Consider the following 17,454-nt stretch of genomic DNA (forward strand, 5'->3'; position numbering starts at 1 on the left):
CAAAAATTTACAAATAGTACTACTACATGATCCAATTATCCCATTTCTGAAAATATATCCGAAGGAAATGAAACCACTATGTTGAAAAGGTATCTGCACCCTCATATTTACAGCAGCATTATTCACAATAGCTAAGACATGGAAAACTTAATTGTCCACCGATAAATGTAAAGAAGTTGTGGTGTGTGTATATATACACACACACAATGGAATATTATTCAGCATTAAAAATGAGTGAATCCTGTCTGTGCAAAAACATGGATGGACCTTGAGGGCATTATGCTTAAGTGAAATAAGTTTAGACAAAGAAAGACAAATACTCTACGACCTCACAGTGGAATCTAAAACAAAGTTACAGAAAAAGACATCAGATTTGTAGTTACCAGAGGCTGGAGGGTGAGAGTGGGGAGAAATTGGAAGGAAGCACTTGACAGGTGCAAATTTCCAAGTTATAAGATAAGTAAGTACTAGAGATGTGTACAAGATGACTATACTTAACACTGCTGTATGACACATGAAAGTTGTTAAAAGACTAAATTCTAACAGTTCTCATCTCAAGGAAAAATATCTTCTGTTTCTATATGAGATGATGGATGCTAACTAACTTACTGTGGTAATCATTTTACTATACATGTTTAGTTAAATCATTATGGTGTACACCTTAAACTTACACAGTGCTGTATGTTAATTATATCTCAATAAAACAACAAAAACATTTGAAGTGAAGACATTTCTAAGGAAGAATAACTAATGTATTTGAATAGAAGTTTTCCAATTAAAACAGAATAAACACAAGTGTGTACTATCACTCTACTGGCTGGGCACCAAGATCCCAGCTGGCGAAGTCAAGTCACCTCTGTTATTGTTAAACACCTTCTTACTGATTAATGGAAAAGATGGTGGAGTCCTCCAAATTGACACAATTTTGCAAATGTGCAAAAGCAACAGGCCTTTTGTCAAATTATTAAGCAGATCCTTCCCTCTAGCAAATACAGGGAAGGCAATGTATTAATCTTTGTGTTTCTAATGCACACAATATTATATTGGAACTAACTCACTTGACAAAAACTTACTGAATAATATCAATGTGCTAGAAACTTTACAAATGCCTTACACAATCTGTTCAACAAAGGCTAGGTGAATGAAGACAGGAATACATTTGTTCAACTTAGGAAAATTTAATTTGATATTAACTCCCAAAGTAGTTAGCTATAGAAAGCTATAAGAAAACCCTAGGAAATAAATTGTTTCTTATAAATCTGTAACTTAAAAATGTACCTTCAGATCTATATTAATTTGTATCTGTAATTCTACAAATTAGATAATTGTATTTCCATGCTATTCCTAGTTCTATAAATTTCTGTATTTCCCCAGATATAAGAGGCACCTTTTTTAAAAAAACTTAAAGTCTAAAAACTGGGTGTGTCTTACACTGTGGTTGTAGATTTTTTTTATTTGCATTCCCTGCTTTTTCATGCTTGTTTTTGCACTCATTGTTGAAGACAGACACAGATGAGGACAAGCTAATGCAGGAGTCCCCAAACTTTTTACACAGGGGGCCAGTTCACTGTCCCTCAGACCATTGGAGGGCCAGACTATAAAAAAAAACTATGAACAAATCCCTATGCACACTGCACATATCTTATTTTAAAGTAAAAAAACAAAACGGGAACAAATACAATATTTAAGATAAAGAACAAGTAAATTTAAATCAACAAACTGACCAGTATTTTAATGGGAACTATGGGCCTGCTTTTGGCTAATGAGATGGTCAATGTGCTCCTCTCACTGACCACCAGTGAAAGAGGTGCCCCTTCTGGAAGAGCGGCGGAGGTGAGATAAATGGCCTCAGGGGGCTGCATGCGGCCTGTGGGCTGTAGTTTGGGGACCCCTGAGCTAATGGATGGGAGTTTTGACAGTGATGAGGAGTTGCATAAATTTTATGAATAAAACTTGAGTTCAATAACTTTATGGAATACTTTGTTTTTCAAATTTCAGGCCCCAAAATTAAGGTGAGTCTTATACATGGGAACATCTTATACATATGGAATACGGATAGATTATTCTACAAATAACCAAAATCAAAATTGTAAATAATTAAAATCAAATATTGTAAATCCCATGTTCCCTTTCTTCTGCTCCATCTAAACAAAGGGGAGACACTAAAATACAAGTTAGAATTAGGGAACTGATGAACAGATGGATGGATGGACATATACACTAAGACATTATAAAAGTCTACTTAAGCTTATTTGCAAATACTTGCTTCTACTGTCTAACTTATATTGCCTATTAATAGCAGGAATTCTAGACCCACATTTTAAAATGGACAGCACAAGCCTGGCTGGTGATGGTGCAGTGAATAAAGCATCAACCTGGAATACTGAGGTCGCCACTTAGAGGTTCTGGACTGGCCCAGTTAAGGCCCATATGACAAGCAATCAATGAACAAGTGAAGCAACTATGAGTTGATAGTTCTTATTGCCCCCCACTCTGTAAAATCAATAAATTAAAAACATAGTTAATCATAAAAAAATAGTTTGAGCATTAAGATACTACTGCCTATATCCATATGTACAGTATTCTCTGCTATAATGCATATGCTTGGAAAATAAGTCAACTTATTTGTATAGATGTTTGGCTTTTTTGATTGAATGGGATATAAAAAATATCTGGATGGGGAAGCTCCATATACTAACCACTTAGCATTATCTTTTATGCTATATAAGATTCTTTTGGCCTGACCTGTGGTGGCGCAGTGGATAAAGCGTCTACCTGGAAATGCTGAGATCGCCGGTTCGAAACCCTGGGCTTGCCTGGTCAAGGCACATATGGGAGTTGATGCTTCCAGCTCCTCCCTCCTTCTCTCTGTCTCTCTCTCCTCTCCCTCTCTCTCTCCTCTCTAATAATGAATAAATAAATAAAAGAATCTAGTACAGTATATCACTATCCCCTGCTAAAAAAAAAAAAAAAAAAAAAAAAGATTCTTTTGGAGTTTCAAATGAGAAAGGCCACAAGAAAATGCTTCATAACATTAAAAAAAATTAAGCGAAAATAATCCAGTTGATTTATATGTATCTTTAAGTAAACAGTTTCAAGTATTTTTAACATTAAATACGTAGTTTTTTCTAAATCTTTTTTTTTTTTTTTTATTTTATTTATTCATTTTTAGAGAGGAGAGAGAGAGAGAGAGATAGAGAGAAAGAAGGGGGGAGGAGCTGGAAGCATCAACTCCCATATGTGCCTTGACCAGGTAAGCCCAGGGTTTCGAACCGGCGACCTCAGCATTTCCAGGTCGACGCTTTATCCACTGCGCCACCACAGGTCAGGCCGTAGTTTTTTCTAATCAAGGAGTTAAACATTTGTACCATTTGAACTTCTTTCCCCACTATGATGTAAAATTAACTTTTTCTTCATGAAACAAAATTATTTCTAAAGAGTCTTATAAAACTGGTAAAACCCACAAGTGTACTCAACTCAGTAAAAACAGAATCTACATTAACTAAATGCTTTTTAATCTTCACAACACTTAAAGGTGGTACAAATGATTAAGAATGCAGGCTTAGAAATGAAAAAGAACAAAATCTTACCATTTGTGAAAGCATGGATAAACCTACAGGGTATTTATTATGCTAAATGAAATAAATCAGCCCAGGCAAAACAAATACCATATGATTTCACTTATATCAGGAATCTACAGAATACACATGGAAATCTAAAGAAATGAACAAACAAAATAAAGAATACAGAGAATACAGAGAATAGACTGATGGCTGCCAGAGAAAAGTGGGGTTGAAGGACTAAGGGCACAGGGAAAGGGATTAGGAAGTATAGACTGGTAGTTACAAAATAATCATGGAGATGTAAAGTACAGCATGGGAAATACAGTCAATAAGATTGTAATAACTATGTATGGTGCCAGGTGGGTACTGGAAATAATAGCGACAACACTTTCTAAAGTATATGACTGGCTAACCACTATGCAGTACATCTGACACTGATACAAAATAATCCTGGTTTTGATCAAAATAATATTGAACATAAATGGTAATTTAAAAAAATGCAGGCTTAGGATCAAACTGAGGAAATCTATCACCAATTAGAATAATTGTGGCCTTTGGTTCATTACTTTGTGGTTCAATTCCTTTCTCTGAAAAATAAAATTAAAATGCTTACCTCACGGTTGTTGTGAGGCTAAAGTGAGAAGAATAAAGCAAATGATTAGTAAAGATAAACATTAACTACTCTATAAATGAATGGTTACCTCACTGGGTACCATTTCATATCATCACTCTACCTTGGACTAATGCTACTTCATCATTCACATGAAATTATGAATCAGAAAATAAATAAATATACAGAAATTTCTTAAGATCCCACATTTTAATTAAGGTTTTTTTTTTGTGGCAGAGTAAACATTTATTATAAATAAATGCAAAATGTTGAGTGAGTGTACAGCTCCAGAGCGTACAAAGGCAGAAGTCTCCCAGGCCACTCTTCTACATATTGTCAGCCACTGGAAGAGCTGCCTCTAATTAGCCATGGAAACTCTAATTCCCTTTTGTGAAAAATCAGAATGATACCATTTAAAGGTTTTAAGATTTGAAATATTATGAATATGAAGCATACAGACACTCAATAGATGGTGTATACCATTACAGGAAAGTCTATGTTCAACTTCCTCATCTTTTTAATAGATGAATAATAACAATAATGTTTTTGTCTTACCTTAGAGCATTATTGTAAATGTGAAAATACTTTGTAAGCTGTTAAGAGGTAGTAAACATATGAAATACACTATTTTTAGAGGCCCTTTCTCCTTTAAGAGTCTGTTACAACAGATTTAAGATTTTCATATTGATTTTGATCCTAAAGCAGTACTTTACAATGCATACAGGAGAGATGGATGGCTAAACAAAACATTTCTTTTCTGACAAAACACAGATGTTTCTTGGAAAACTCTTTCTAGGAATGCTTCAATTACCCTTCTACATTTACCTTCCTTATTTTCAAAAGACATAACTACACATTTATTTAATTTTAAATAAAAGATGTGACATGGGTCAGAGCAACAGACGAGATGATCAAAGCATAGTTTTAAAAAAAACAAAGAAATATTAGTAAGCATAATAAACAATATGAATTTCTGACACACCTTATTAAAGCTAAAGGCCCAGGATGTTTCTTTCCCCCATCTGCCACCTGAGTCACTTGAAACTACGAACTGAAGTTAGTTTCAAGACACAATTAGCTCACACTGAAGTCTAAAGCATGTGGAGACACAAATAATTTTGAAGGAGGGAAGAGAAGGTAGAAAGGTAACTTTCATGGAAATGAAGAGTTAAAAGAAAAAAGCTCAGCTTCTTTAAAATCAAAAGAAAATCAAAGCCATATTAACTGTTATTAACTGTACATAAATTTAGTGATGAGTGCAAAACACTTGTCTTTAGAAATATGAAGAGAAAAACTGGGTTCACAGATATGCATTGTAGAGACCAAATACAGGAGGCCCTCGGGCTACAACAGTCTTAACATACACATTTTGAGTTTACGAGGTTCACTCCCATAAACACTTAAAAAAAACTGAGATGTTAGTGTTTTGCTGCTAGTGATGTACCTATGGACTACGTGGGTAAACTTATGGACTATTTGGACTTACACCAAAATTCGGGTTATATCAGGAACTGTGTGGTAACCCGAGAGCCCGCTGTATTTAAATGTTCACTAGTATTTTAACAACCCAATGATATCTTTCAAATTACTTAATTGTGATATTTTACATTATTAAAAAAAATGTAGAAAAAATAAGTTAAACTGGCATTTATATTAATTGTAATTGTGAGTATAAATATTCCACTTGAAATTTGAGCATCAAATTGTTAAATAATAATCTGATCATGATTGTCAATAAACTATCAAATTATCTACATTTTCCTCTCTTATCAACTTAAGTTGACACTAAAAATAAAGTCTCAGGAACCGTATCTTGTCATATTAAAACTCTTGAGGAGCTTTCCTCATATAGAACAATATTTTCCATGCATAAGTTAATGCTATCCATTTTTCGATACCACAATTTCTCAATTTGCCTCAATAAATGCATCTTTTTTGTGTATGTGTGGCAGAGACAGAGAGAGTCGAGAGAGGGACAGATAGGGACAGACAGGAAGGTAGAGAGATGAGAAACATCAATTCTTTGTTGTGGCTCCTTAGATGTTCATTGATTGAGGGGGGGAGGGCTACAGCAGACTGAGTGACCCCTTGCTCGAGCCAGCAAGCCTTGGGCTCAAGCTGGCGACCTTGGGGTCTTGAACCTGGGTCCTCCACATCCCAGCCCAACGCTCTATCCATTGCGCCACCGCCTGGTCAGGCTGCATCTTTTTTTGAATTGTGCCTTTCACAAAAATTCTAACATCTAGCAATGTTCATAAGAGTAACACAAACACATTTGAAAATGTCATTAAATTTTCAAATTAAATTTACTAGGGTGAGGTTGTTAATAAAATTATATATTTCAAGTGTAGGTTTCTATGATTCATGATCTGTACACTGTATTGTTTGAAAATATCATTCAATTTTAATGATGGAGATAAGCTACTCTTATTTAAATAGTCTTATTTTCCCTTATGAAATATACAGTGTTTTTTTGGCCGGTGTAATTCTTAGGCTCAATATATTTTGGTTTCTTCACTTTCTTTTTTAATTTAGCAAAGTAGTTAGAAGGGTAAAACCTTCCACTACTTTAATAGAACAAGTATATCGTAGCTAGACAAAATCTGTTGCAAAAGGTTGCTATGCAGTATGTTTCCAGCTCCTCCTGTAAAGGCACACATTTCATATTATTTTAATAATCCCTTTTTTTTAAAAAAAAAAAAAGCAAATACCTTCACTTAAACATTCATGTTAAAAATGGGTTGAGTTTTTTTTATTTGTAATGCATTCTTCCCAAAGTAATGCAATTGATATAAAAAGTTAACCCCTACAAATATAACTGTATATACTCTCATAATGAAGCTCAATTAAGTTGATAAGCTTTCAGTTTCCATCAAATGAGATAAAACATAATTTTCCAAATTGCCCGAGGAAATAATTTTCACCCTCAATTGCACTCTCTACACAGATACAACCATAGTGTACTATGGATACATACTAGTAAAATTTTTGCATACTTCTCTTTATATCTATTGTAGTTCACCAAATGTGTAAATCCTTTGGATTTTTCCATTGACCAGGCTATACCTCTCTTACATCTTGCACATTATTTAAAACAATGTTGAAGCCTGACCAGGCGGTGGCGCAGTGGATAGAGTGTAGGACTGGGATGCGGAAGGACCCAGGTTCGAGACCCCGAGGTTGCCAGCTTGAGCGCGGGCTCATCTGGTTTGAGCAAAAAGCTCACCAGCTTGGACCCAAGGTCGCTGGCTCGAGCAAGGGGTTAGTCGGTCTGCTGAAGGCCCGTGGTCAAAACACATATGAGAAAGCAATCAATGAACAACAACTAAGGTGTCACAATGAAAAACTGATGATTGATGCTTCTCATCTCTCTTTGTTCCTGTCTGTCTGTCCCTATCTATCCCTCTCTGACTCTCTCTCTGTCCCTGTAAAAATATAAAAAATAAATAAAATGTAAAACAATGTTGAAGAATTTATTGCAGAGGGAGGAGTGGCTAAAGTAACATTTTACACTTGAGCAATTCACCCTCCAAAGGTAGGCTGTTAAAATCCTACAAAAAGAGGAAAAAAAGTTTCTTTTTTCTAATAAATTAATCTCTTCTAAAACATAACTGAAGGATCCCTCAAAATGGCTCCATAATAAAAAGCAAGTTGAAAATGATGAGATAAAGGCCACTAGGCAAATCATAATGATTAACAAGAAAGGTTTTGGAGAGACATCTAGGTTCAAATTCCTAGCCGTAGAACTTACAGAAACTAGTGACCTTAAGCAACTTTATTAGTCCCTTTTATCCACAATTTCTTCATCTGCAAAACTGGTCACTGTGTTAAAAAGAGATAGCACAGAGGTATTATTAACACTGAGCGCGTCACTCAGTAAGGGCTTAATGGGTGACTATAATCATTATTGTCAAGACAATCTGAGAGGGAGCCAGAATCTCATTAGTGACCTAGCAAAAACGACTATGGTCCTTGCTTTCCTTGCTTTGGTATTGGAACTAACCGCTGGTCCTTTTCTGTGTTTATTTTTAGTGTATAGAACTCTACAGTATTAAAAAGGGGGGGGGGTTGCTAGAGAGGATTAAAAACCGAATTTTATTATACAAGTAGCAAGAAACAGGACACTGGCAAAACTGTGTGCTGCAGGATTTATTCTGCCTTTCAAACATCCTAATGATCCCCAGCCGAGTTGATGGGGGCAAAGGACGGTATTTCCCAGTACAAGCTTTTTAAAAAAAAAATCATTGCAGACAAAACAAAAGTTTAGTACCCGGGCAATACTAAAGATTATGAGTTCTTAATTATTTGTTTGATGTGTCAATGAAGCTGTACCTTCCAGACAGAAACTAACTTTCCAAGAAAACCGACTTAAAAACAAAATTTTCATTTCCTATTCTGAATTGGAGTTCCTTTCTTCAGCAAGCGCTCAATAGTAAAAACTTTAGCTCCACTTATTTTAAAAACCAAATGCGACAGAAATTATTATCCCTAAATTAACAACAACAAAAAGTAGCGAGCTTTAAAAGGGGTAAGGTAGATTGGTTAAAGTTACATAGCTTGTAAGATACAGGAGCAGCTGGGATTCAAACTCGGTTATCTCAACCTCCAAAGTCCAAGATGTTTTCGCTCTAGTCAAGCTGGCGCCTCCACTTGTCTCCCTAAACCCTCTGATAGAGAGAACACATCTTAGGCAACTCCTCCCCCCTCCCGCCGTTGCCAACCCTTCCATCTCACACCACCTCCTTTGCTGGGTTATGAACTCAACACTACAACAGGCCAGATGCACTAATTCAAGGGATTGGAGTCTAGTCCGTAAGCACAGAAATGTTTTTATTCTCTCTGGTGGGTGGAGGTTTGGCGCCACCAACACCACCAGCGACAACACAGGCTGGGGTCCAGCGAGGCTGCAGACCGCACCCAGGGCTCAAGTTTTAGTCAAGGCCCACGTTCAGTTCACGCCAGAAGGAAGACGAGAAGGTTATTCTTCCCCGATACCCTGCCCACGGTCGGAGCACAGATGAGCACAGGATGGAGTCGCAGTATCACTGCACACAGTACACCCTCTAGGGCTTCCTCCGCCGGTTAATCACACTTACTTGAGCGAAGTAATTGCAGGGCACAAGGCCGGCACCGGCAACGGGAAGGGCTGCTCTGTCCTCCAGCTCCAGTCACGGACAGTGACGACATCGGTACGGCGCCGCCGAGAGCGAAGGCCCGGCACCGGGCCACGAGCGTGGCGCGCAGAGCGCGCGCCCCCGGTGGGGATGGGGCCGCGCACGGCGCCTCTTGATAGCGTCACGCACGGGGATCTGCTTCTAGACCCGCGGGTTTGAACATGTCGCGTCTGAAGGTAGGCGCGGGGCGGGATCCCAGAGCGGGTTTCAGAGCTGAAAAGCGAGACTGCTGTGTATCAGTACCCCAGGGGCTGTTAAAGGCGGCGAGGAAGAGCGGCCAGCTAAACCTGTCGGGTCGGAACCTCAGTGAAGGTAAGATCCAAGGGACAGCCCGATTTGTGTCATGTCAGAAAGCACTGGTTCCGGGCACCTCCTTTTCCTCTGGCCTCGCTTTGGCCACCTTTGCCTCGGACTTCTAGCCAGATCCCCCTTGCTCTTAATGGAGGTAACTCATTGGCCAGGTCGCCCGGGTTCGGTTCCTACTTTCGCTCCAGGACTGCCTGGTGAAGGGACACTGATGGGAATATGGCCAAAATGTAAATGGGGAGCCTTGCGGGATTCCCACCGTCGTTGAAATAAGCAACATAATATGTGACTAAATTAGCTATGAAATGATGGGCAAATACGTCGTTTCTTTGGCCCTCATTTTCCTCCTCTTACTGTGATCTAAAATCCTATACTTCAACAGTTCCTTTGTGAACTTAGTAAATGCCACAGGCCCATGACCAGACACTTTGCTTTGTGCAGTTGGGCAGAGCCCTAAATACGAAGAATGATGAGCATGCTTCCAAAATTGCGGATCAAGATAAATGCCATATAGAGTGAATTTGGGGCTACTCTGGACAACCTAATAAAGATCGACAAGCAGAAATTTGGATGCAATGAATATGTAATAGCCAGATGTCCTTCTGACTATTGAGGGAGAGGGAAATGGGGGAAGAGACAATGTGTCTTAATTTGTATTTAATGTTTTTCTCTATTTATAGGTATTTAGGTTTTAGGCTACTGGGATTAGAACCTTCCATTTTCTTTGGAATGATTGCTATTTTATTGTGCCATGTATAGAATATACCAAGCAAATACTTGCTGAATGAATGAAAGGCTATATGACATAAAATCCCTGCTCTACCAAAAAAAAAAAAAAAAAAAGCTTTAAATCACTGGGAACATAAGTATTTTAAAATTACCGATATATACATACACTTGCTTTTTGCAAAGCTTGGAACATTTTTCTTTAGATGTGACTGGGGTTCACTCCTTTGCTTCCTCCAAGACCCTGCTCAGAGATCAAACCTGGAGAAGCCCAGCCTAATCACTCTACTTATAAATACCTTTACTAACACTCTGTTCTCTTACCTGTTTAATTTTTAAATAGCACTTAATCACTGTCAGAATTTATAGTAAGTATTTGTTTGTTTATTGACTTCCCGGCCATCCCACTAGAGTGTTAGTTCGCAAGCTTAGTTTTTTTCATTGTTGTATTCCTAACATCCAAAGTACTGTTCAGTACATAATAGATTCTTATTAAACATTTGTGGAAGTAAATGATTGAATGAATATTTCCAAATAACAAAGTAGTGTGTTGCAATGTACATATTGATTGGACCCAGATGATTTAGTCTGTTAAAAGTTTTAGGGAACAAATGAATTTTGATTCTTAGTTTCGTGATGGCATGGATCAGCGCTCTCTAGATTATTATTGTATATATATATATAAATAGTGTCTAACACAATACCTGACACATACTTGGTTCTTAATAAATGATGTCGAATGGAAGAAAGTACAATATTTCATAGGAGAGAAAAGATATAAATGAGAGAGGCACATGGTATTTGTAGCTTAAATGTAGAAAAATGATTTTTTGTTATAATCCAGGTGTTTATCTAGCTGTAACCTTCAATTTCATCTGTCAGTCAGCCTTGAACACACAAACCATTGTAATTCTGAACTATTATTTATATCTCCTTATATGGTGCCCCGCTCCTTATCTCCGTATCTTTGCTAATGTAACTTTGAGATGCTTAATTCTTGCTGTGCCTTATTTTCTCTTCTATAATGTGTTAATAATAATAGGACCTACTGAGGCTTAAATGAGATAATACATGTAAAGTGACCGGTACATAAAAAGTACAATAAAAATCGGCTATTGCTTTTATCATTTAAGTAGCTTCCTAAGGGGTTGCCTGGATTTCTTGTTTTAAATCTCACCCTCTAAATCAGTGTCATAACTAAGAGTTATCTTTCCAAAACACAGATCTTATTATGTCACTCACTCACTATGTCACTCCCTATAACTCAGGATTTTGTATGAAGTTCTTAGTACAACATACAAAAGCCTTTTGCACTCTAAGTATGTAGGTAAGGCCTCACATCTCTTTTCAGATTCCTATACTTAAACAATGACAAAAACAAAAATTCTTTTCCCCATAGTTTACATTATTAATCACTTTTAGTGTTGCACCATTCAGAGTTTTGATAAATGCATAATGCCATGTATCCACCATTACAGTTTTATATAGAATAGTTTCCTTCTTTAAAAATTCCCTGAACTCTGCCTATTCATTCCTTACTATGTTTCCCCTGAAGCTGTGGCAACCACCAGTCTTTTTATTCTTTTTATAGTTTTGCCTATTCTGAAATGTCATATAATTAAACTCAGAGTATGTAGCTTTTTCAGATTGGCTTTTTTCACTAAGCAATATGCATTTGAGTTTCTTCCTTTTTTTTTTTCCCTGAATCAGTAGCTCACTGAGTAATATTCTATGATACGTATGTACCATTTTGTTTTTATCTATTTACCTTTAGAAGGACACCTTAGCTGTGTCCAGTTTTTGGAAGTTATAAATGAAGCTGCTCTTTGTGTATGGGTTTTTGTGTGGATGTGTTTTCAACTCATATGTGTATAAACATAAGTACACCATTGCTGGATTGCATGGTAAGACAATGCTTAGCTTTGCAGGAAATTGCCAGAATGTTTTCCAAAATGGATGTACCATTTTGCAATCCCACCAGCAAGGACTGAAAGTTCCTGTTCCTCTATATCTTGGCCATCATTTGGTATTAGCTGGGTTTTGGTGCTTATCTATTCTGATAGGTGTGTAGTGGTATCTCTTTACTGTTTTAATTTGCTGTTCCTTAATGATATATGTGTTTCATCTTTTCATGTGTTCATTTACCATCTGTTCTATCTTCTTTGGTGAGGTGCCTGTTTAGACTTTTTGCCCATTTTATTTTTATTTTTGTTTTTTGTATTTTTCCCAATTGAGAAGCGGTGGGGAGGCAGACAGACTCCCGCAAGCCAAACTGGTATCCACCCAGCATGCCCACTAGGGGGCGACACTGCCCATTCGGGGCATTGCTCCATTGCAACTGGAGCCATTCTAGTGCCTGAGACAGAGGCCATGGAGCCATCCTCAGCACCTGGGCCAACTTTGCTTCAGTGGAGCCTTGGCTGCGGGAGGGGGAGAGAGAGAGAGATAGAAAGGAGAGGGGGATGGGTGGAGAAGCAGATGGGTGCTTCTCCTGTGTGCCCTGGCTGGGAATCGAACCCAGGATTTCCACACTCTGGGCCAAAGCTCTACTGCTGAGCCAACCAGTGAGGGCTTTTTGCCCATTTTTAAGTTGGATTGTTTGTTTCCTTATTGTTGAGCATCTTTGTCCTTTATCTTTTTATGCTACATGTCTGCCTAATAACTGATGCTTCAATATAAGTGACACATAGAAGTAAGACAGTGGCAGTGGCCTGTTGGTTATGGTTTTTAAAATCTGTGTTATAGGAAGTATAGATAAAAAACCTATAGCAGCATTTTTTGACAATCAAAATATTGCAGAAAATTATATTCTCTTATGATAAACTTACTAAATTATCCCTTGTACTGGTCCACATATGCTTGTACTTTTAAAAATATACCAATGTTTTTAGAAAGTCCCCTCATTATCTTTATTATTATCCCCAAGTATTATTACCTAAAATTATGAAATATGTTCAAAAGATATTATCAAACATGGCTTTTTTTCAGATTGCTCTAAATCTGTATGGTATACCATAAGAGATATTTTATCTGACATAAATGAGATAATAAATATGAAAGTATGGTATGAGGAATGCTACATATTCAAGTAGTATTTGTTGTATATCTACTACTATCTGTATTTAAATAGCATTTGTTGTGTACATACTAATGTTTCTTCCAAATATTGCACTAGGTACCAAGGAAGGAAAATGATTTTATTTATTGATTTTTAGAGAGAGAGAGAGAAAGAAAGAAAGAGAAAGACAGTGGGGGAGGGGAGTGAAAAGCGAGAAGCATCAACTTGTTGCTTCTTGTATGTGCTTTGACCGGGTAAGCTTGGGGTTTGGAATCAACAGCCTCAGCATTCTAGGTCAACACTTGATCCACTGTGCCGTGACAGAGTCAGGCCATATAAGCATTTTAACATGAGATTTATTCAAATTTATTTATTAAGAATTGCATTTATTTTTTTCTCTTTAAGAATTGCATTTGTTCAATAATAAATTTTTGCTATACACCAAGTCTTTCCTCCTTTGTATACATATATGTTTATTCATTTACCTGTTTATATGTATACACATAGGATTACTTTCACATAGTATTATATCTGTATTTTTAAAATTGGCATCTTTTTTAACCCTTTGAATAGTACAAACTTTCATGTATGTCCTCGTGCCTCCTGACCACCCAGAGTATGATTGATTTATTTTAAAAATGTGTAAGGCAACACTAAAAAAAAAGCAAATGTATGTTCTTCTTGTTTCCATAAATTGATTATCAAACAAACATGATTTTAAGTTAATAAAACTGTAACTGGAACTAGTTTCATTTTTTGAAAAAAAAAAACAACTTACTCCCAGGGGTCAGCGAACATGAAAAAAACTCACTACTCAAAGGGTTAATATTTATTAACCTTACTGGGGTATAATTTACAAACAGTATGTGCATCTATTTTTTTGACAAATATATACAGTTGTGTAATCACTACCACAGTCGAGTCTAGAACGTTTCCAAGACTTGAAAAGTTCCCTTATCCCTTATGCCCCTTTACTGTCAGTGTAACTCTAGTGCTCCACACTGCTAGGGATTGATCTGCTTTCTGTCAGTATAGATTAGCTTCTTCTAGATTTCATTTAAATGAAATTATACATTTGTGATTTTGTTTTAGTTTTCTTTTGCTTAGTATAATGTGTGTGTGTGTGTGTGTGTGTGTGTGTGTGTGTTTTGAAGTTCATCCTTTTTACTCTCAAATAGTAGTCCATTCACCTCTTGATAGACATTTGAGTTTTTTCTAGTTTGGGGCTATTATGAATAACATTGCCATGAGCTTTCAAGTACAGTCTGTTATCATTTATGTTGAGTATGAAGATAAAATAGAAGCGACTGGAGTCGGATATCCCTTCCAAATATGCACTGATAGGCAAGACAGTATAGCTTTGCCAGGGCTTGAATCCCATCTCTGCTATTTACTGGCTGTATAATGCTAGGTAAATTATAATTCTCTCTGTATCCCATTTTTCTCATCTAGAAAACGAGTACAGTAGTAGCACCTACCTCAGAGAGTTGTTACGAGCTTTAAATGAGTTAGAAAGTTGCCTGGTATTTGTAAATCTTATGTTATTATTATTAGCTATTATTATTATCAATCTCAATATCTATATATTTCTGTTATAAAATTTATAACATTATCTTATAAATGTTGATCTCCATGTCTTTTGTTATTCTGTTAGCATAATGATAGAGTCCTGTCTTAGTCCAGTATATATGTACCATTAGGTGCAATGCAAAGTGCATATATAGGAAATAAAGTTGAATGAAAAGCGAGATCTCATGTGTAAAATATATATCATATACTGTTTTTAATAAAATCAACTTCCACTCTAATCTACTTAAAATTCCTTGCTATGTGACTTATTTGAAGTGTTTTTTGTTTGCTTATTTTTTTTAGCAAATTGCTTTTCAGTAGGCAAACTGAATAGCTATTATAAAAGTATGTCACTTAGTATCTAACTGCTTGTATTCTACCCCATTTCCCCCCCCCCCCTTTTTTTGGTCTTATTCTGGTGGAAATAGTGCCTCAGTGTGTCTGGAGAATAAATGTGGATATCCCTGAGGAAGCTAATCAGAATCTTTCATTCAGTGCTTCTGAGCGATGGTGGGAGCAGACGGATTTGACCAAATTAATCATATCCAACAATAAACTTCAATCACTTACAGATGATCTCCGACTCCTGCCTGCACTCACTGTTCTTGATGTAAGTTGACTGATTATAAACATGGGTCACTAGTGGAAGAGACTCTAAAGCTAAATTTAGATGTTGGTAAGCAGAAAACCCATTGCAGTTGGTAAAATACAAGGAAGAATAACAGATTATCATAAGGTATAATAATGGCCTGACCAGGCGGTGGTGCAGTGGATAGAGTGTCAGACTGGGACACAGAGGACCCAGGTTCGAAACCTCAAGGTCGCTGACTTAAGTGCGGGCTCATCTGGCTTGAGCGCAGGGTCGTTGGTTTGAGCGTGGGATCATAGACATGACCTCATGGTCACTGACTTGAGCCCAAAGGTCACTGGCTTGATCCCTAGGTCGCTGGCTTGAGCAAGGGGTCTCTTGTTCTGCTGTAGCCCCCTGGTCAAGGCACATATGAGAAAGTAATCAATGAACAACTAAGGAGACTTAGGAGCCACAACAAAGAATTGATGCTTCTCATCTCACCTTCCTGTCTGTCTCTCTCTGTCTCTGTCACAAAAAAAAGAAAGAAAAAAAAAAGGTATAATAATGGTTAGGGGTATAGAGTCAGTACATCAGGCTTCAAAGTTTGAGTCTGCCACTTGATAGTTGTGTAAACTTGGGAAGTTACCTCTTTGTTCCTCAGATTCCACATCTGTAAACCAGGACTGATAACCTATTTTTATAAGCATTGTTTTTAGAATTAAATGAGTTAATGTATAAAAACAGAATCAGTATTTAGTAAGTGGTTTTTGCCATTCATATTTTTCTATTGCTATTATTTTTAACGTCATAATTATTCCAGACATTAAAGCACGTAAAATTGACCCTTGAACAATGCAGGGGTTAGAGGTACCAATCCCCTGCACAGTTGAAAAATCTGTGTATGACTTCTGACTTCCCAAAAACTTAATTACTAGTAGCCTACCTTTGACCAGAAGCCTTGCCAATAATGTAAACAATAGAGTAACATGTATTGTGTGTGTTATATGCATTTCATACTGTATATTTTTACAATAAATTAAGCTACATAAAAGAAAATGTTATTAAGAAAATATTGATAAAAATACAATTACAGTATTTACTGAAAAAAATCCACATGTTAAGTGGAACTGTGCAGTTCAAACATGTTGTTCAACAGTCAGTGGTACTTAAGATTATTTTTGTGTGTGTGTGCGACAGAGAGAGAGAGAGAGAGACAGAGAAGGACAGATAGGGACAGACAGGCAGGGAGAGAGAATAGAAGCATCAATTCTTTGTTGCAGCTCCTTAGTCTCCTTAGTTGTTCATTGATTGCTTTCTCATATGTGCCTTGTCTGGGAGCTGCAGCAGAGGGAGTGACCCTTGCTCAAGCCAGCGACCGTGGGCTCAAGCCAGTGACCATGGAGTCATGTCTGTAATCCCATGCTCAAGCCAGCGACTCCGAGCTCAAGCTGGTGAGCCCTGCTCAAGCCGGATGAGCCCATGCACAAGCCGGGGTTTTGAACCTAAGTCCTCCGCGTCCCAGTCCCAATCTGATGCTCTATACACTGCTCCACTGCCTGGTCAGGCAAGATTATTATTATTATTTGTGACAGACAGAAAGAGGGACAGACAGGAAGGGAGAGAGATGAGAAGCATCAATTCCTCATTGCGGCACCATATTTGTTCACTGATTGCTTTCTCATAAGTGCCTTGTTGGGGTGGGGCACTACAGCAGAGTGAGTGACCCCTTGCTCAAGCCAGAGACCTTACACTCAAGCCGGTGAGCCATGCTCAAACCAGATGAGCCCGTGTTCAAGCCAGCAACTTGGGGTTTCAAACCTGGGTCTTCTGCGTCCCAGTCCAACACTATCCACTGCTTCACTGCCTGGTCAGGCCAA

At 37.4% G+C, this 17,454-nt stretch overlaps 2 protein-coding genes across 4 annotated transcripts in view; one reads left to right on the top strand and one right to left on the bottom strand.

Annotated features, from left to right (window-relative positions):
- Positions 1–9,386, bottom strand: part of SRSF11 (serine and arginine rich splicing factor 11) — a 49,726-nt gene extending 40,340 nt beyond the window's left edge. For 2 of the 3 annotated variants that reach the window (XM_066268906.1, XM_066268905.1), the window contains exon 1: positions 9,270–9,377. The gene's annotated coding sequence lies outside the window, so the exon portion shown is untranslated. Of the gene's footprint in view, positions 1–9,269 lie in introns of all 3 variants that reach the window. The other variant, XM_066268900.1, reaches the window with a different exon arrangement.
- A 1-nt stretch (position 9,387) lies between these two features.
- Positions 9,388–17,454, top strand: part of LRRC40 (leucine rich repeat containing 40) — a 60,288-nt gene continuing 52,221 nt past the window's right edge. Inside the window, exons 1-2 of the mRNA XM_066268899.1 lie at positions 9,388–9,659; positions 15,435–15,616. Coding sequence (XP_066124996.1) covers positions 9,509–9,659; positions 15,435–15,616 — 333 coding nt within the window. The 5' untranslated portion in view covers positions 9,388–9,508. The remainder of the gene's footprint in view (positions 9,660–15,434; positions 15,617–17,454) is intronic.

This window comes from Saccopteryx bilineata, chromosome 3 (assembly GCF_036850765.1).
Source record: "Saccopteryx bilineata isolate mSacBil1 chromosome 3, mSacBil1_pri_phased_curated, whole genome shotgun sequence".
Lineage (NCBI taxonomy): Eukaryota > Metazoa > Chordata > Mammalia > Chiroptera > Emballonuridae > Saccopteryx > Saccopteryx bilineata.